This window comes from Phacochoerus africanus, chromosome 1 (genome assembly GCF_016906955.1).
Source record: "Phacochoerus africanus isolate WHEZ1 chromosome 1, ROS_Pafr_v1, whole genome shotgun sequence".
Classification (NCBI taxonomy): domain Eukaryota; kingdom Metazoa; phylum Chordata; class Mammalia; order Artiodactyla; family Suidae; genus Phacochoerus; species Phacochoerus africanus.
Genome location: NC_062544.1, coordinates 215,794,292 through 215,814,652, shown reverse-complemented (window position 1 = coordinate 215,814,652; position 20,361 = coordinate 215,794,292). Strand labels below are relative to the sequence as shown.

General features: G+C 48.6%; 1 protein-coding gene across 1 annotated transcript in view; it reads right to left on the bottom strand.

The window, feature by feature from the left end:
• ITGB5 (integrin subunit beta 5) overlaps positions 1-13,752 on the bottom strand; it is a 118,957-nt gene extending 105,205 nt beyond the window's left edge. The window contains exons 1-2 of the mRNA XM_047790454.1: positions 13,416-13,752; positions 3,374-3,459 (exon numbers count right to left, since the gene is read on the bottom strand). Of these exons, the coding sequence (XP_047646410.1) occupies positions 3,374-3,459; positions 13,416-13,485 (156 nt within the window). The 5' untranslated portion in view covers positions 13,486-13,752. The remainder of the gene's footprint in view (positions 1-3,373; positions 3,460-13,415) is intronic.
• Positions 13,753-20,361: the final 6,609 nt, after the last annotated feature.

Genomic DNA, 20,361 nt, shown 5'->3' with positions numbered 1-20,361 from the left:
CACACCTCCTGAGAGAAAGAAACACAGTAATGGGAGGCAGGACTGAGAGAGGAGATGGAATTAGGTTACAAGTGGTGTTAAATGCAGAGAAGGCGTTTCCGCCCCCACCTCCTGCCCAACTATATAAGGAAGCCATTGTGAGATCTGGAACACGAGGGAGGGAGGGAGTCCCCACGGAATGTGTTTGGGGCTAATCCGTGGTGGTATGCAGCCACAGGGCAGGTGGGTGGATCAGAATCCACAAGGACACACTGGTTAGGGACCTGGCCTCCCCCGCCGTCCACTCGGTACCAGCCCTCCACATATATACATATCATGTGCTCTTGGCAGATACTTTACTTCTTTGATGATGTCCCAGGATGAATGGACCACACTGACTTGTCTTGCTAAGGGACAGGGGTTGATCCAAACCATTCCTGGGGAGTTCCCGTCGTGGCACAGCAGAAATGAATCCAACTAGGAACCCTGAGGTTGCAGGTTCCATCCCTGGCCTTGCTCAGTGGGTTGGGGATCCAGCATTACCGCGAGCTGTGGTGTAGGCGGCAGATGTGGCTGGGATCCCGAGTTGCTGTGGCTCTGGCATAGGCCAGCGGCTACATCTCCGATTTGACACCTAGCCTGGGAACCTCCATATGCCGCCAGTGTGACCCTAAAAAGACAAAAGACCAAAACAAAACAAAACAAAACCATTCCTGAATGCCCCAAACCCAGCTCCCTGAAGCACACTCAGGTCTGGGGAAAGTTCACCCCCAGAGAGAACATGCATTCTCGGTGCAGGCACTGCAGGAGGTTTTGCAGCCAAGACTAAGCACAGAAAGAACCCAGGTGCCAGCCAGGACAATGACAGGCTCCTCGGGATAACATCAGTCACTACCAGGACCAGGACGTCAGACTTGTGAAATACTAGCACAGGAAAGGAAGAAACCTGAAGCACAACCCGGCTTCCGGACTCCACTGCCCACATTTCACTAGAAAATATCCAGAGATGACAAGGTTCAGGCTGCGTTGATGAGCAGCCCCCTCCACAAGCTCTCTCCTGAACCGATCTCATTCTTCACTCCCAATAATGCTGGACGGTGGGAATTGCCATCTTCACTTTACTTATCAAGAAACTGAGAGGCAATCACAGTAAAACTGAGATTTTAAACTTTGGTTTGCTAACTCCGTGTTCTTCCAGAGGGCCTGTTTTTATCAAATACGAATTCCTGTTAGATTCTTGGCTACATCTGAAATGAATAAGACACAGTTTAGATTCTCAAGGGGATGGTGATTTAATTGGTATCAGGCATGAAAATCAATGCACAGAAGTAAGAGGTTATAAATGCTACTGGAGGAGGATGGGAAAAGGGGAGGCAAAGACTGGTCATGGCCTGTACACACAGGTGTGTGTTATGGAGCCACCCAATGAAATCCTTCCATCAACATGACTAAGCAGCTGTGATGTGACAGGCACCACTCTGGGTGTGGGGGAATCCAGCAGTGAAGAAAACAGATAAAATCCCTGCCCTAAGGTTCTGATGGAGGGAGCTTGCATTCTCATTTCAAATGGATGCACGTATGGATGTACGGATGGATGGACAGATGCATAGACAAAGGGGTGAACAGACAGATGTGTCTGAGGGGAAATCATGTCAGTCTTCATGAAGTACGAGTCTTGAGTGAACTCTTGAAAACTGGGAGACAAGGTGTTGGCCAGAGGAAGGCCGTCCAGGAGAAGCAGCAGCACAGGGACATCCACAAGGGTGTTCATTGATCAGGGCTCTCTGGGGACCTTCCAGTCATTCCCTGGGGCCAGAGGGTTGGAGGTAAGCAAGGGACAAAGGTGAGGAGGCAGGCAGGGGCCATGGAACTTGGATGTGTCATTCAGGTCATAAGGAACCAGCGAAAGGTTTTCAAGGAAGTTCATAACAAAGACACTACAATTAAGCACAAATATGAAGGCTTTATATCTTGGGAAGAGTCCTCTCTCAAAGTAGCTTGTTTAGTCATCTCACTCTCTACTAGAAAAAATTCTCTAACAGTGTAAAAGACAGAATAGCCTAGAGGAGAGAGCTTAGGCTTAGAAGTCCAAGAAGGCAAACGCAAACCCTAACTCTGGAATATGGTGTGGCCTTGAGATAGTCTTTTTAACTCTCTGGGACTCGATTTTCAGCCATAAAATGGGTGTAACACCACCCATCTGACAGAGCTGTTTTGAGGATTATTAGAGACACGATGTGCAAAGTAGGTGGCATCAAGTCGGGTCCCACATGATAGTTTTTAGCCATCACAGGCTGAAGGAGCCCCCGAGACCTCTGGGACTGCATCACGGTGAAGAGGTCAGGCCTCCCAGGAGCCATGGTCCCTGACAGGTACACACAGTGAATTGCAGAGGCTGAGCCAGTCCAAATGGCAAGTCGTGTGTTCTTTTAAAAATAACCTTAATGGTGCACTCGGGCAAAGAGAGTTTGTGCTCCAATGGCCCTAACAACAGTTTGGAAAACTGGCCCAGAAATTTTCCCCAAGGCAGGAGGTTTAGACATGGAGTATTTCCTGATTAGCCCAGCAAGCACTGCTATTTGCATTGCTTTACAACAGCAATATGCCTATTACCACCCCAGACCTACCTCCCTTCCTTATAGGGCTTGAAGACACCAACAGCAGCCATTCTTTGCAAATAAAATAATTTCATAAAGGTCAATTCTTAATATTCAGCCTCAGAAACGGCACTCTGCAATGACTGGCGTCCACCAACAGGCCACCCACTCGGGCATGATTTAAATCGTTATGCAACAGACTCGCTTCACAAGCCCAGGTCTTTCACCAAATAATAGAAAACTATACAGGACTCATACATAACTAGTTCCCTTACAAGAGGGAAGGAAGGTCTCCTTTCCCTAAAACAGGATTAAAATATTCAACAGTACCTAGAGACCCAACTTAATTTATAAAAATGCAATTTTGGGGAGCTCCCATCGTGGCTCAGTGGTTAACAAATGTCACTAGGAACCATGAGGTTGTAGGTTCGATCCCTGGCCTTGCTCAGTGGGTTAAGGATCCGGCACTGCCCTGAGCTGTGGTGTAGGTCACAGACACAGCTCAGATCCCACGTTGCTGTGGCTCTGGTGTAGGCTGGCTCTACAGCTCTGATTAGACCCCTAGCCTGGGAACCTCCATATACCGCGGGAACAGCCCTAGAAAAGGCAAAAAGACAGAAAATAAATAAAATAAAAATAAACAAAATAAAAATGCAGCTTTTCTTTTGTCAGCACCCTGGGAGAAAGAGGAAAAAACAGCTTGCAGAATCTGCACACTTTTTCTGCACAACTTGTATGCTGGTATGCTGCCCCCCAGCCCCTCGCCCCAGCCCTCCTCCCCTCCCCTGCCCATATACCTCTTTGAAGCACCAGGCACATTTTGGGTGGATAAGCAGACAGTCTTCACACGAGGTGGCACTTCCACTAGTGCATATGTTGAGACCTTCAGAGAAAGATAAAGACGCACCAATTAGTTTCTGGCTATACACCCTATTGAGAAGGCCTCCAAATGGGGCAGAAGGAGGAGTTGCTTCCCTTCTCTACATGCGGCCTTCACGAGGCTGAAGTGTTCAGGCTCCAGTGCTAATTGCAAGTGGGGGCTCACCGATTAAACACTGACAGTTTTTGAAGCACCCACCACGCACACACTTGGTGTTAGTGTAACGGAGAAGGGACCTGTGGGGCTCCAGGGCACAAAAGCCTTTCTGCATCCCCCCCTTTCTTATTCTTAGGAAATGGGCCTCATTCAGCCTCCATGACGACCTTCCCTGAGTTCCAAGGGGCAGGTTCAGACAGTTGCTGATCCGGGAAGCAAGGGGATGCACAGACAAGGGAGGACCAGTCAGGCAACAATAACACAGCCTTGGGGCAGGATCCTGGTTCCCTCTCAAGGGATACACATAATGATGTAGGCGCGTTATACACCCAAGAGAAAAGTTATATTCCTTATGCTTCTTTTAGAAATGAATGCTTTAATACCGAACAGCTTGGAGAACTTCCTCGTGCTTCTCCCTTGTTTGACTGCACGCTCAACACAATCACCCATAAGCTAAAGATTAGGCACCATGAGCACAACTGCCTGTGAGTTTAAAATTCTTTTTTTTTTTTTTTTTTTGCTTTTTGGGGCCACACTCGCGGCATATGTAGGTTCCCAGGCTAGGGGTCAAATTGGAGCTACAGCTGCCAACCTACGCCATAGCCACAGCAACACGGGATCCAAGCCATGTCTGCAACCTACACCACAGCTCACGGCAACGCCAGATCCTTATCCCACTGAGCCAGGCCAGGGATGGAACCCACAACCTCATGGTTCCTCGTCGGATTCGTTTCCGACGTACCACGACGAGAACTCTGAGTTAAAGATTATTATCACATGATATTTTTCAGGAAGTTTCCTAGTTTGTTCTAATTTCTGATTAATATGCCCTTTTTGCAAATACTGTTATTCTGGGCAATAACCCAGAAAACCACCAACAGGATCAAGTCGAAATCTCCAGACTCGATGACTAAGATTTCCTGAAAGAAAGAAGAATGCATGTTTGCCTCAACCCTGATTCTTATGGGAAACCCTGTTTTTCTCCTTTTAGACCATAAAACTCCCTGCAATTCTTCCCCAAGGAGGGTACAGTCTTTAAAACATTCGCCTGCAGTGGCCTCCTTTGCCTGGCAAAGCAATAAAAGCTATTTTTTTTCTCCTTCACCCAAAACACTGTCTCCATGTTTCTATTCAGCACCAGTGGAGAGAGGCCGAGTTTCGGCAATTAGTAGCTCCCATTTCTTCTGCTGTGCCCACCTAGATTCCACTCTCTCTGCCCCAGCACAGCAGGTCGTCCCTCCTTGGGAGGGAACAAGGCCCTTTTATATTTAGTTCAGCCAAAGTGACAGAAAAGGGAAGAAAAAAGAATAGATCAGTCTCCTTCAGACATAAGGAAATCCTACATTAGGTACCGTCACACCAAATCCACAGTGTGCGGAAAGAAGCCAGCACAGCCCTCGAAGAATGCATCCCAGGAAATCCTTGCCAGCTTGTGATAAAGGACACCCTTTAACGTGATGCATCTACTACTAGTAGGTCAAATAAGAAAAAAACATATCATCCCAGTAGGTAATAAAAAGGCATCTGATCAAATTCAAACCCCATTCTTCGCTAAAACAAAACAAAACAAAACAAAACCCAGAAACTAAGATTTGAAGGAAACTTCTTCACTGTTGTAGAAGTTACTTTTTTCAAACCTTAGCCAGTTCCTCCCGCCCCCGTTGCCATCATTCTGGGGAGGGGGACTCCTGAGGCAGGCTCAACTGTAGCACTGAGGTTAAATCCATCATTCCCTCTCCTCCCCATCCCCCCTTCGAACCCCACCCTCCACCCTCAACCCCAAGAGCACAGGCACCTTGGTGAAACTTATCATTCCCGTTCTTTGCCTTTCTCTCTGAAACATCCAAGAGATTTCTTTTGACCAAGAGCAGAACCACTTGGTTTTTCACTGAACAGAAATAACTGTATCTGGTCCTCACAGCATGAACAGACCCAATGGTCTCTTCTGGTGGTTACATAGGGGCCATGAGATAAAAGGAAAAAGGAAAAACCCAGGCCTATCACCCTAGGAGAAGGGCTCAGACTGTAAAGGGGAAAAGAGGGTTAAAGCGATTAACAAGGAGAGTGGAAGAGAAAACCCAGGAGGGGGAGACTGTTACCCAGCTCCACCAAACAGGAGAACAATATTGGGTGTAAGACACTTGAAAACTGTAATATTTCCCTAATTTGCTAATTTTAACTCCCTACTTCTTCTTTGTCACTAGCAGTAAAAACCCACAGAAATCAGGGGGATATAGGAGGGGCACCAGAGGAAACAAGTACCATCAGGGATAAGAATGGCAGCTGGGATGGAAGGCAGAAAACTGGCAGCACCTGAGATGCTGGGAAAAAAAGGAATAAAATTAATTTAAAGGAGTTCTCGTTGTGGCTCAGCGACTAGTATCCATGAGAACACGGGTTCGATCCCTGGCCTCACTCAGTGGGTTAAGGATCCTGGGTTGCTGTGGCTGTGGTGTAGGACAGCAGCTGCAGCTCCAATTCGACCCCTAGGCTGGGAACCTCCAAATGCCATGGGAAGGGCAAACCCCCCCCCAAAAAAAAAGAAAGAAGAAAAAAATTAATTTAAATTACAAAAATAAATAAATAAAATTTGGCTACTGTTTTGACAAATTCAAATTCAAGAAACCTTGCTCTAAGCATGTCTTAAATGCCAAACCCTGGGCTAGGGGATGCTAGAGATATGGAGATGAATGCCCCCGGGCCTTGCCTCCATGAGCTCACAGTCAGCCGGGGACCAGGTAGCAGCCAGGCACTCTGGGAACCAAAAGCATAGGCTGCATGCTGATCCAGGCCACAGTGCCAGCATTACCCTCTTTGGCATCCTCCTCCTCTCTCCACCTATTAATATTTCAGAAAGTTTGGATTTGGCTGCATGAGTCACTGGGCACCACCAGCATTTTGAGAGGAAGGAAGCAATGAATAAAAACATTAAACAGCTGCAGTTCACAAATGTCAGAGTGTTGTGTCTAGGTCATGGAAATAGGCACTAGCAGCCCAAAAGGTGGCCGCAACTTTTCTTGGTTGATGTTTCCACAGTGACTAGTCCCTGCTCGACGTCAAAACGGCCTGCGGCCCTTAATGTCTCTGAAGCCCGTGGGGCGGGTTACTGCACACCATCATCTGGAAACACACTCTCCTTCCGCAACTCATTGACTCATCTGTCCCAGTCATCAATCACCCCGGCAGCCACCAGGTCCGGCTGATCCTTCAAGATGCATGAAATGTTTCTCCTAATCCAATCCTTCTGGCCTACGCCCTCCTCCAGTCCCCACCCCCATCCCAGAGCCCATGCCAGGCCCTCTGAGGACTTTGGCCGTCGCCTCCCAGCTGGCCTCCCTCCATTCTGCTTCTCCCCATTTCTGTCTACCCCACAGGCCAAGGTCACACGATACCCACTGACGCACTCCTCCAGCAGTTGGAATTTCCTGATCATTCAGCGGGATAACAGAGGTGAGTACCAAGCCGGAATGCTCCCACTGGCAGGGGGAGGGGAGACAGAGGGCACAATTCAGTGGGGATAGTGGGAAACTCATAACAACCCCACTGAACGATATAGGGAATGCACCAACCCTGGAAAGCACACAAATAAGAACAGACCCTGCTGTTCGGAACAGTTACCATCTGTGCCACCACCTTCGTGATAGGGCTGAGAAGCCAGGTGCTAAGGCCCTGGAGTGCCTCTCTCTCCTCATGCCCTGAACCACATCCGCCATGTGTGTCACACAACAAAGCATTTCCAGTGTTGAATCTAGCAGTTAAATAGTCATCAGTCCAAAGATGTTACCATGAAATGCAAACATGCCCTAGGAAAGATCTGTCTCAGTCAGTTCATTATCTTGGCTGCCTCTCTGAACACCACACATCTGCAGAATACTCTACCACGTCAGCTTTAGAGAGGTGACTTCTCTTTAAAAAACACCACTTCATACACGGGAATACGACGCAGCCTTAAAAAAGGGATGTGCATGCTCCCTGTTCCCTGCATACCGATATGAAGGGCGCCCTGATGTATTTATCGCTATGTTAACACAAAAGACAAGAGGCAGAACAGTATGTTTAGTGCTGCCTTGCAATAGAAATGGGGATGGTTTAAAAAACATGTGTGCTGAGATTTAGATGACGAAGAGATGCTTATGGTGTAATGTTAAGTGAAAATAAAAGTATACAAAATTAGAAAAAAAATAGAAGTGGGGGAGGAAGATTTGTAATAACTGTTTAGAAAACACTACAGATCCATCAGAAACCAACAGGGATAGTCTGAGGAGGGAAGGGAGTGAGGCAATAGCCTAGACCGATGGGCAAGAGGAACGGAAGAGAGAGCTCTCACTCCACACTTGCCATGCCTTTAAAAATACATGACTATATCACCTATGCAAAAATTAATTGGTCCTCCTCCAAAACCCATAATTCTAATCTATTCATAAGGACAAATCCTGGTGGAGGGACAGTCTATAAAATATCTCCTCAAAACCGTCAAGGTCTCAAACGCAAAACTGGAAAACCATCACAACCAAGAGGCACCTCCAGAGACAGGACCACTCAATGTACTGTGGTGTCCTGCATGGGATCCTAGAACACCAATGGGATATTATGTAAAAACTAAGGAAATTGTGCATCAAGTACAGACTTAAGTCAAAAAGAACACAGCAATGTGGTTCACTGATTGAAACAATCATGCCATACTAAGGCAAGATTTAAATAACAGGGAAAAATGGAAGTGGGGGATAAGGCAACTCTGCTACCTTCTCAAACTTTCTTTAAAACTGTTTTACAAATTTAGGTAGCTGAGGTTTTTTGGTTTGCTTTTTTTTTTTTAAGGCCACTGATACCATGATGGATGTGGAGAGGAATCAACTGAGTACCAATTACTGTGTCCGTATCAGGAACCTAAAGGTAAAGGAGACCCAAGCAATTCACCATATAGCAGGTGAGGCAGAGCGCCCTCCAGCCCCCAGTCTCTGTAACAGACACAACATGCTATGAGAGCAACGAAATCAGAGGCCAACTCTGTTCAACCCGAGCGAAGCCGGGAACCAACTAAGGCTTCACGGAGGATGGGACATTTAGGCTAGAGTCCTGGGATGAGGAGAGGACATCATGGCAAGAAAGATCCGAGCACTTGTTCCATCACTTACTGGCTACATGACCTCAGACACGTCGCTTAACCTGTCCTGGCTTCAACATCCAAACGCAAACAGTTCAGGAAGGGTGGAGTAAACGGGCTCTATCATAGATCCCCTGGCTCAAAAAATCTTGAAACATTCAAATGATTTCTCTCCCGTGCAGAGAGAACTTCTTCTTTTTTTTTGGTTTTTTTTGGGGGTTTTTTGTTTGTTTGTTTGTTTTTTGGGGGCTGCACCCGAGGCATATGGAAGTTCCCAGGATAGGGGTCCAATCAGAGCTGAAGCCGCCAGCCTACACCACAGCCACAGCCACACAGGAGCTGAGCCGCATCTGCAACCTACACCACAGCTCATGGCAACATCAGATCCTTAACCCACTGAGTGAGGCCAGGGATCGAACCTGCATCCTCATGGATACTAGTCAGATTTGTTAACCATTGAGCCATGATGAGAACACCGTCCCTGACCTCAAAGCTTGTTATAGAAGGCGGCGAAAAGGTAAGGACAGAACACTCCACCTCCAACACACACACACAGTACCAAGATGAGTTCATCCATTCATTCAAAGAATATGAGTCAGGCACTGTTCTAGGCACAGAGGATATAGTAATGAATGAAATCAACAAAACTCCCTGCCCTCTCTAAGCTTACATCCAAGCAAGGGCAGAATCCTCAAAGGAGACAGACAATAAACCAGATAAGCAAAGACATTTGATGCTGATAAGCACTAAGCAGGAAAAAGCAAGGGAGGGAAGGAGACAGGAAGAACATGGGGCAGGAGGCTGCAGCTCTGGCTGGGAGCAGCCAGGGAAAAGTGAACTGCTGAGCTGGAGACACTGAGAAAGGGCTTGGGGTGGAGGAAGCCCGCCCTGCAGAGATATGGGGGGAGCATTCCAGGCAGAGGGAGGGGACTGCAACCAGAGCTGGAAGAACAGTGAGGCCCCTGGGGGTGGACTGAAGTGCAGGAGGGGAAGTGCTGAGAGGGCTGGGGGCGGGGGGGGGGGGGGGGGGGGGGGGGGGGGGGGGGGGGGCAGGAAGGCGTTCCCGGAGAGCCTGGCAGGACCCCTGGCAGGCCTTCCAGAAGCCACTGGAGGGTTTTAAGCAGAATGACAGGTCACTGGAGTTTTGACAGGATCACTCAGAGAGTTGAGAATAACTCTAAAAGAGACAAGCAACCATCTCTGAAAAGGGGTGGGGGAGGGAACTACTAAGGAAAGAAGGGGGGGTCACTCTACACCCCCCAACTCACCCCCAGCATCCACCATAAGGGAGCTGACAAGACCTGCCTGAGAGCCAACTTTTCACCATGGGGCCCAGGAATCAAACCCTACATTCATTCAGTAGAAGCATCCTTACAAACAAATGAGCACCTATAAATGTCAAGTGTTCCTTTACACATATAAAGGCCACTAATCCCATTTCAGCTAGAAAGGAAGAAACCAGAGCCCTCAGCCCCGGCCAACTGAAAATACCTGTGAAGAGATGCCACCCCATGAACCCAGCTGCAGGCCGCCATGGGAAAGGGCACTATCATTGAAGTCCTATGGAATCGCCCCATGTTTCTGATATTGTTCAAACTTCCCAGACTATTTCCCTGAGCCAGCTGAAGTAGAAAAAGTAGTTACCAGGGTAGGCCGGCACCATGGCCCGCAGCCAACTACTTAGATATTTTAATTCTCCGTTGCCTCAGTAGCTAAATAAGCATGGAGAACAAGCAGGAGAGGAATACTAATTAGAGCTAATTAGACCCTGCCCTCTTCTGCCTCAATCCCCTTTATTAAAAGCCCCCCTAATTCAAGGATGCTGGCGCTAAAGTGTAAAATACCTAGGGGGTAAACAGCAGCCGATGGGCCAAGCCCCTATTTGCATTTCTAAACCTTTGCTTGGTTACCTTAGGTGAGCCGGCAAACCCCAGGCCAAATTCCGACGGTCTAACCACAGACCAGGGGAATCATGGTGCTGGGGGAGTGCTGCCAACAGGCGTGAAGTAAATAGGACAAAGGGCTCTCCTAGGATTTAGAGCCTTCCAGTGTGCAGGGCATTCACTAAAAGAACATTTGATTTTTTTTTTCTTTTTAATAAACTATGATAACAAACATGACTCCAGCTCTGGAACCCGATCAGTGCCACACTCCTCCCCACTTCTTAGTAGAGAGCAAGGGCCTCACCCCAGAGAAACTCTTTTCTGATTGTGTGGGAAGACCTGTCTGGAGGCCCTACACAAGGCGAAAATAAGAGCAGATGGGGTGGGGGGGCAGCCTGCCAGAGCCATGTTTGAAATGAACCCCCTTAAATTAAAAGCCTGTTTCCTGCTGGAGTAAACACACAGATGAAAGTGTGGTGCAAGCAGTAGAAGGGCAACTTGGCCACTGATCTAGGAACTCCCAGGCAGGCATGACCCTGCAGATCAACGTTGGGTTTTTTTTTTTTGAACTGGGTAATGAAGGTTTTTCTTTCGAATCCTGTTTCTAGTAGCAAGACGGAAACAAACTCTGGAGAAAGTACCCTGCAGTGCTTCAAGAAAAAAAAGATAAGGGAAGGAAAAGAAAAACTCTTGCTTCAAACTATGCAGCTGGCTCAGCAACACTGGGAACCTAGGAGAAATCACACAGATATGTGTCAACCCCTCCTAACCTTGAGAAGCTCCAGGGCACTAAGAGGGAGGTGGCCAGGTCTGAAGGCCAAGGACAGCCTTCCTCTACCATGGCTCTGCTGCTCCACAGCTCGAGGACTGGCTGAGCTCTAAGCAACGGCAGCAGAAGAAAGGAGCACTGAAAGAGGTGGGATTAAATGGCCGTGGCTCAATGCTTTTTTCTCTTCCTAAGCTGCACCATGTGGGACAAAGGGCTCTGGACCAAAAAGCTATGAGGCTGATGGACAAGGACAGTGGGCAAATCACTTCGCCCTCTTGGGCCCGCTGGAAAAATGAAGATCATGAAGATGTATTTGAACTTTGAAAAACAGAAATCACAATGCAAATGGAAAATAATGTATTGAAAGAATTCCTTGCAACTGGAAGTGTTTAAGTTTTTATTAGAATCACAGAATGTCAAGCTGCAAGGGAATAAAGAAGGCATCTCCTTCAGCAATTGCCAAACTTCTGGATTTCACAGGTCATTAAGATTTAAAAACAACAGCAACGAAGAAGAGGAGGTAAAATGTTTATAGGACTGCCAGGTTTTTTAATTCTTGCCCAAATGGAAAACTACCCTTCATTAACAGTACATATTACTAAAAGAGGTTTTCTCACCAAAAATATAAAAAGAAATAATTTGAAATTAAAGTCCAGTCCATGTGAAGCAGGGGACTGTTGGCAACGATATACTACTCCTGTATGTGACTCAGGCTACATCCTCCTCTTTGCATTTCCCTGGGAACCCACAAAAACATCAGTGATGTGGCACTGGCTGCCAGATGGGTGTTTGCAAACCACTGATCTACTTCAAGCTCTGGCGTGATAAAAGAAACCTGCTACAGTAATAAGTTTGAGTTGGGGGCCAGAAGAAAGTTTTAGTTTGCCCAGACCCCTCCTGCCTCCCAAAGAGAAACCTCCACTACCTTTACATAAATGAGACACCGTAGGGAAGAGCCCTCCCCTTCCCTCGAGCGTCAGACACCTGGTTCACAAGACCAACGTATAGTATCTCGGATTCGCAAGTAAACAAAGCATCTCAACACCATTATCTCCTACAGGAAACGAGAAAAATTGGAGCTTCCTGCTTTTGGATGGGACAGAGTGCAGGTAGCTCATCTGCCTGGCAGCCCCAGCGCCCAGCAGAACATCCTCCCTCTGGGGCCTCCCAACAACCGCCACATCCAGCCCTCTCCCAACTTCGAAAACTTTAAGCAGGTTAACTGAGAGCTCCTCACCCAGCCACCAGCCCAGGGCAGTGCCGTGCGAGGGCAACTGCACACCCGCTGCCCTCTGCTCCAGAATCCTTCAAAATCAGGGGATGTGCTGCCCGGAGTGTTCGTAAACCGCAGGGTACAGCCAGGCAGAAGTTGTCAGATCTGGATGTTCCAGGTGGGGATGTGGTTTGGGGCCCAGGTCTCCCCCTCGGGTGTGCAACGGCTTGGGGGAAGGCGGCCGGCCTAGGAGCGGTGAAACTCTAGGATCCGCTAAGGGGCACCGGCACCTCCAGGAGACGAACCCTCAGGAGAAGCCGTGGCCCCACGCTTTGGCTTCAGAGAAGACTCCAAGTCACGCGCCTCCAGGTGCCCTTCGCCTTCCCGGGACCAGGGCACCGGGGCATCACTTGGCGCCTCCCTGCACCCGGGCCGCCCCGAGCCGGCCACAAGGGCCGCTTTGTGCCGGGGAGTGCAGAGCCCGGATCCCGACGCGGGGCGGCAGGCGGCGGCCCTCCCCGCGCACTGGGCGCGGGCGCACGCAGGCTGGGTCAGCAGACGGGCAGGGCTGTTTACACAGGAAGGCTCCTCCTTGCCCGGGAGGGGGCTGGAGGCCGACGACTGCCCTCAGGGGCTGCGGCGGACCCCGCGCGCGGTGGCTCGCGCAGTTCGGGAGCCGTCCACCCGGCCGTCCCCGGCGGCTCGCCACCAAGGAGTGCCCTGGGGACGCCTCCACTTTCAGACAACAGCCCCGGCCTCGGAACCTCCGAGACGCCCGCGGGCGGCTGGCTGCGCCACAAAGTTTCCTTCTGCACGGCGGGCGGCGCGGCTTACCTGGGAGCCGGGGCACAAGCGCGCAGAGCCCGAAGAGGCAGGCGTACAGGGGCGCGGGGGAACGCGGCATGGTGGGGCTCCCGGCTCAGCGGCGGCGTGCGGCGGGGGCCGGGGCGCGGGGGCGGAGGGCCGGGGGCCGCGGCCGAGTGGGAGGCGGGGGCAGCTGAGCTGGCCCGCGCCCCGCCGCCACCATCCCTCCCGCAGCGCTCTCGCCGCCCAGTCCCAGAGCCGCCGCTGCGCCGGCTCGCCGGCCGGGACGCCCGGGGTGTCGCCGCTCGGGACGGCCCCGGCGGGCGGCTCTGGGCAGGCGGAACGGCAGGCTCCGCGCTACGGCGGCGACTCTGGCTCCGGGACGCGCCCCGCGCTGAAGCTCCCCCGCGCGCCGGCACACTCTGCCCGTCGCCTCCGCCCCTTCCCTTCCTCCCTCGGGCCCGCTGGGGTCCACTTTCCTCTTCTCCTTTCTCCTCCCCTTCTCTCCCCTTCCCGGCCCCCGCCCGACTGCCACTCGGCCAGTTTACGGCGAGGCGGGGCTGCGCGAGCTCCGCCCCGCGCGGGGACCAGCCCGAGATTGGAGGCCGAGGGCATCCAGGTGGAAGCTGCTTCCAGCGCACCTGGGGGCGGGGGCGGGGGCCGAAATCGCGCGGTGGGTTTCGGCGGGGCTTTGGTAGCAACTGGAGGCTACGGGAAGGGGGCGGAGCCGGCTCCGCAGGCTGGCGGAGATTGCTTGGAGTTGGTGAACTTAAGCAGGGAGAGCGGGTCTGGGGAAATCGTCCTAAGGCGGTGTCGCCCTCCCAGAGCCGGGCTTGTCACGGCGAGGCGACGCGTTCGGTGGGGAAGAGAAGGCGCATGGGGCGTGGAGGCACTCATGCAACACACTTTCCCCTCATTAAAGTTTTGCCCCGTTCTCGGATTGGAGACGGGCCAATATGTCGCTAGTTTGTGTTTCCCTTATCTCGATTCACCGGAGGTTTCCTTGAAGCCAAACTGCTGTTAAATTAAAAAACCAGATGCTTTGGCTTTTACCTTATCCTTACAGCTGAGCTGTAAAGTGAGGGGTGGGGGTAGGGAGCTTATCTATTTCCACCCCCCACCCCCAACAGCACCTGCAAAGTACTGGGTGGGCTTAGGTTGGGCCATGACGAATGGATTAAGACTGGAATGATTCATCGGCAAAAGGAGAAGAGGCCGCCTGCGTATGGAAGGAAATAATGGGATGCCTAACACGTGCAGAGAGCACTCTGCTAGCCAGGCACTGAAATGTAAATACCGTGTTAACTCTTGCAATCCTCCCCACAACCCTGCTGTTATCCAGATGAGAAAACTGAGACACATAGGGGTTAATTGCCAGAAGAAGTGCATTTTCCAAAAGTTCAAAATGCCTTGACTGAAAACAGAAGAAGGAACAAAGGAATCTGACCTTTACAGGTCAGGCACCAGTTGGATAGATGGCTCCCAGGGGGCAGGCAGGGGAAAGTTCTAACTGCCCAGATTAGGGAATTTGGGGTTTAATTGTGCTCTCCCACCCCAAACTTTCCCAAAGTGGTGCCCTGATGCCAGAGAAAGTAAACTTATTCCTGTGGCATAGAGTGCACAGAGGCCAAGCTCCAAATTCCACTTGAAGGCCAGTATTTCATCCTTAAACTGCATGCAGATATCATCATACTCTAAATATCTCCCATGTTTATCCTGATGTAAGAGTCATGTTTGTCCCCATTTTCCAGTAAATGTGGTGCTGCAGAGGCTCCCCCTAGTTTATCTTGGGTCTTTCTGCCTCAGCAGGGTGGCCTGGGGGCTACTCTTTTTTTGAGAGGCAATGATTATAAATAATGGGCAGCCAGTGAAAGAGTTTGAACTGAGGAGGTGTCAGTGCCAAGTGGTGATTTTAAAAGATTTGTCCAGTGAGGATGTGATGGATCAATTAGATGGACAGAATGTTAAGTTGCAGAAAGTGAGTAAATACTGCATTGATCAATACTATAAAAACTTGCATTTATAAAGCATCCTCTAAGTTAAGGCCCTGTGGTATCTGATCTGTGTACCATCCTCCCCACCCCAACATGGTGCTTCACTGTTCAGACCTCACACACACACCCCTGTTTCCTGGGACTGCACCTGGAAAGTGCTGCAGCCAAATCCATCCTCCTATCCCATCAGGTGATTCCCAACCTGCCCAGACCTGCCATAAACCGCTGAATCCCAAGTGATGACATCATTCTTCCACAATCCATTATCTCAGAACTGTTTTAGAGATAGATGCCTCTTCTAATTCCTTCCAAGCTTTCGTTTTCTGGTTTGTGGCTATTTCTTGTCCAGTCACCCTTCATCCTTTTAAGCTGGAGAGTGGAACTGTCCTCCAAATGCTTTGGCTTCCTCTGATCAGCAAAGTCAGCGTGCCTGAGAGCCCCCCTCAGAAGGGAGACAAGGCTATACTTCCCACAGCCACTGGTACCGTTTTCTTTGTGGCTGCCTCCAGAACTTCCCAGTTCTGATCATTGGCTGAGCTTCTGGACCCAAAGGAGGCTGCTGGGTGTATTGAGTTTGAGTTCCAAGGTTTGAACACAGCTAACCCAGAGGAATTTTGTGTTTCTTATTAGTTTTAAAATAAGATTAGTTCCTCCAAAAGTTAAATATAGCATTACTATAGGATTCGGCAAAGCCAGCTCCCTACTCCCAAAAGAACTGAAAGCAAGGCCTCAAACAGATAGTTACACAACAATGTTCTTAGCTGCATTATTCACAATCCCAGAAAGGTGTAAACAACTCAAACATCCGTCAACAGATTAGTGGATAAATTAAATGTAATAGCTATGTACCATGGAATATTATTAAGCCTGAAAAAGGAATGAAATATTGACACATATTACAACACAGATGAACCTTGAAAATATTATGCTAAGTGAAATAAGCAAGACACAAAAGGATAAACACCAAAGGTGCCATTCACATAGTGGATGGACATAGGAGATGGGCAGATGACAGGCCACGGTGAGGACAGAGGGTTCCATTTTGGTGCAAATAGCCTATTATGTTAACTGGCAAACGGTAGATCCCTCAGTCTTTTTTTTTTTTTTTTTTCCGTTTTAGGGCCATACCTGCAGCATATGGAGGTTCCCAGGCTAGGAGTCAAATCAGAGCTGCAGCTGCTGGCTTACACCACAGCCACAGCAATGCCAGATCCAAGCTGAGTCTGCAGCCAACACCACAGCTCACGGCAACGCCAGATCCTTAACCCACTGAGTGAGACCAGGGATTGAACCCACATCCTCATGGATTCTAGGCAGATTCGTTTCCACTGCGCCACTATAGGAACTCCTCATTAGTCATTTTTTGTTTGTTTATTTAGGGGATAAGCATGCACACTGTGGTTATGCCAAGCCTGCGATGGTGGAATTTCATATTGAGAGACAAACTACAAAACAAGTCTTGATGGAAATTTTCACCAAGGAGGAAAGATGTTTCCGTTTCTTGCTGTTGCTTTTAATGTACAAATGGAGCTGTAAGTCATGGAAATGTCACATTTCTCTGAAGCTGTTAAGCGGCACATGCAAAGATTTTAAACTGATTTATGGACCAAGAAACACACCCATGATAAATAAGTCGTGTTTGGGTTTTTTTTTTTTTTTCTGGTTGGTTGTTTTTTGTTTCTTTCTTTGGAGTTCCTGGGTCAGGGATCAGATCCGAGCTGAAGTTGCTACCTAAGCTGCAGCTGTAGCAATGCCAGATCCTTAACCCACTGTCCCAGGCCAGAGATCGAACCTACCTCCCAAGACCCCACTGATCCCATTGTGCCTCAATGGGAACTCCAAGTCATGTGTTTTTAACCTCTCTGTTCAGAGCATTATCAAATCTGAAAACACTAATTATTACATCTTTCTGTGAGCAATTTTTCAAAGGTTATTTTTAAGATTACATTTCCAGAGGGAATGTATGCTTTCCAGCTTTCATGAGCTGAAATATTTTAAAACAATATCCATTATTAAAATTACCGTAAGAGTTGTGATATTTTTCAATGAATTTTGGCATGTCTGTTTCCTTTTTAGAATACTTTTCTTTAAAATTGTATGTACTTAGACCCAGAGGAGACCACTAGAGTCTTTCTCTAAATGCCCCTCTTCCACTCTAGCAAAGCCATCACAATTTGTTTCTCTTTTCCTAGAAGTTATCTTCTACCACCTAAAGGGCACACTCTTTTCTGAGCACAGACTCTTTTCCAGTTATTTAAATAAAATGTATAAAGAATGAGGACAGATGTGTGTGCTACACACACACACACACACACACACACACACACACACACGCGCCTTTTAAATTAATCATGTCTAGGAGTTCCCGTCGTGGCGCAGTGGTTAATGAATCTGACTAGGAATCATGGTTGCGGGCTTGATCCCTGCCCTTGCTCAGTGGGTTAAAGATTTGGTGTTGCCATGAGCTGTGGTGTAGGTCGCAGACGCGGCTTGGATCCCACATTGCTGTGGCTGTGGTGTAGGCTGGCAGCTACAGCTCCGATTGGACCCCTAGCCTGGGAACCTCCATATGCCACGAGAGTGGCCCAAGAAATGGCAAAAAGAACCAAAAAATAAATAAAATAAAATAATCATGTCTAGGAACTTCTAGAGTAAATGCCAGGAAAAAAAGGAGTAGGGAGCGGAGAAGGGGCGCAGAACAGGTATAGTACATGCAGATGTGGCCTGGGAAGAAATGCCACAACATGGGGGCATGGAACAGAGGGCAGGGAACAGCACAGACATGAGCAAGAACGGAGATGTCTGAAGACCAGAAGGTAGTAGCATAACTTGGAAATGCACTTGCAAGCAGAGCTAGCATTCCGCCCCGGCCACTTGAGTACCATTTTTTTAATCCCCTTTTCACTTACACTCCCCTTCTTGCCACGCCCTCTTCCTTCCTGCCTTTTCTTAGCTCTATTAGTGGTTCTTTAGACAATGCTAGTGCCAGGAATTCAGCACTTTTCTAAAGGTAAGATAAGCTTCTGACACCTGTCCCTTTCCAGGGGCTAGGGTTGGAGATGAGGTAGAGGGTGGAAGCTGAGCAGCTGCTCAAGGAACAGGTCTGCAGAAGTCAAGAGCCAGCAGCCCTGCAAGAAGTCTCCAGCCTGGGACCCAACTTTGGCCTGTGTACAGGGGCTACTACCCCTTTGGGAGAAAATAGCTCTTCATATTTAATTGCTAATGGAGGAAAACTATAAATCTGAGCTCAGAATCAGAAGAATTCAGTTCTGGTCTGATCCTCAGAGCCATCAGCTGGCTAAGCAACCATGTAACTGCCTGCCCGTCTCTGGACCTCAGTTTGCTCACTTGGAAAGCAAAGAATCTGGTGCATGCCAGAGCTGGCTCTATAATTGCTACTGGTGAACTCAAATGTGTTTGGCACTTGGCAGCAGAGATCTAGTTTACATAACCTGTTCTACCAACTAAAAGTTGGCCTTCAAAAAAAGGTGGGGGGGAGGAAGAAACAAAAAACAAAAAAAACCCAAAACCACTGTGCTTTAACAGGACACAGGACCTGAGTGAACACATTCTCTATGTGGGAAGATCATGAGGGCCTGTCTTGAGAGTGGTTTCCAAAAATGATCACTTCACCTCTTTCAGGGATGTCCCAAGGAGGCTTCATAAGCTCCCTAGCTAATCCACTCTGATTATTTAATCATCAATCACAGCAGGTTCTTCATTCCATGTAACCCAAGTTCCTTCTTTGGTGGTTTCTTCTTCCCCAGCCTCACTGGATGGAGATGGGCCACTGTCTGCTCCAACATGTCAGAGACCATAAATGAAAATACAATGCCTGCAGTGCCCACCAGAGGGTCCCCCTAGGGCCAACTGAATATTCAGACTCACAAGCCTTCCAGAGGTCACACTTGGCTTTTGTCAAGATGTTGGGAGGAACCATAGCTGCCCGGCATGGCAGTGTTGAGAGTTCCTCTTACAGGAGCTCTGGTCTCTGTCCAGAACAGCAGTTAGCTCCAGTGCAAGGACCAAAGAGGTGCCTCCCTGGTTTAGAAGCCATTATATTTTGTACTAACTCTAGAAGTATAGTTTGCAGGTTTCTTCCCAAAGACGATCGAGGTTCAAAACGTCATCACACTCAGAGAGACCCAAAGAATGGTGCCCAGCCAGGTATGCATAGTTCAATCAGGTATTTAGAGTATCAGTCAATGCTGTAGAACATACCCCATTCTCCCCATTTGGATGCTAGAGCTTAGAGAGGTGATGCTCAGTGACACGGCCAAGATCTTATCCAGGGTCTGCTGTTCTTTCTATTCTGTCACAGCTGTCTCATTTTGAATGGAACTCTGATCTATGATCTGCGACTATGACATCGTTCTAACTTAATTTGAGTGTAATATTTTTAAAAATACAGTGTCATCTAATAATTGCTCTTATTTGTGATCATTTCAGGAAATATTTACAGGCAGGTAAATTAGCAAATACATCTGAAAATACCTGGCACATAGTAGGCATTCAATATATGCTCACTGAATCTGCCTTGTACTTCCTAAGTTATGTCCCCATGTGATTTCATAGAGTGACAGTTTTGATCCCCTAGTCTTATGAGTCATATCATACAGAGTGGCCATCCAGGGTCACAGCAGAACTTTCATTACATGAAGTTCAATGCTTTATAGCTACCCTTGTAGCATCTGTCCCCAAACCACAGTTAACAGCAAACACAGGGCCTTTTACCCTTAGGTCAATAGGCTGAAATGTAGTTAGCTGTGGAGGTTTGTGGCTACCGGACTAGGCCACCCAGATCATTGTTCTCTAAGTGCAGCCGTAACAGGGAAGAACAAATCTGACTCCCCATTAGATCTACTCCTTTTATTTTAATCTTACTTTAATCTTTGTACTCTGTGGCCTATGCTTCGTCATGTTCTATAGCTCTTGTAACAGAATGTTGCCTATAGCTTGAAATATAGATAGCGCTCCAGTGA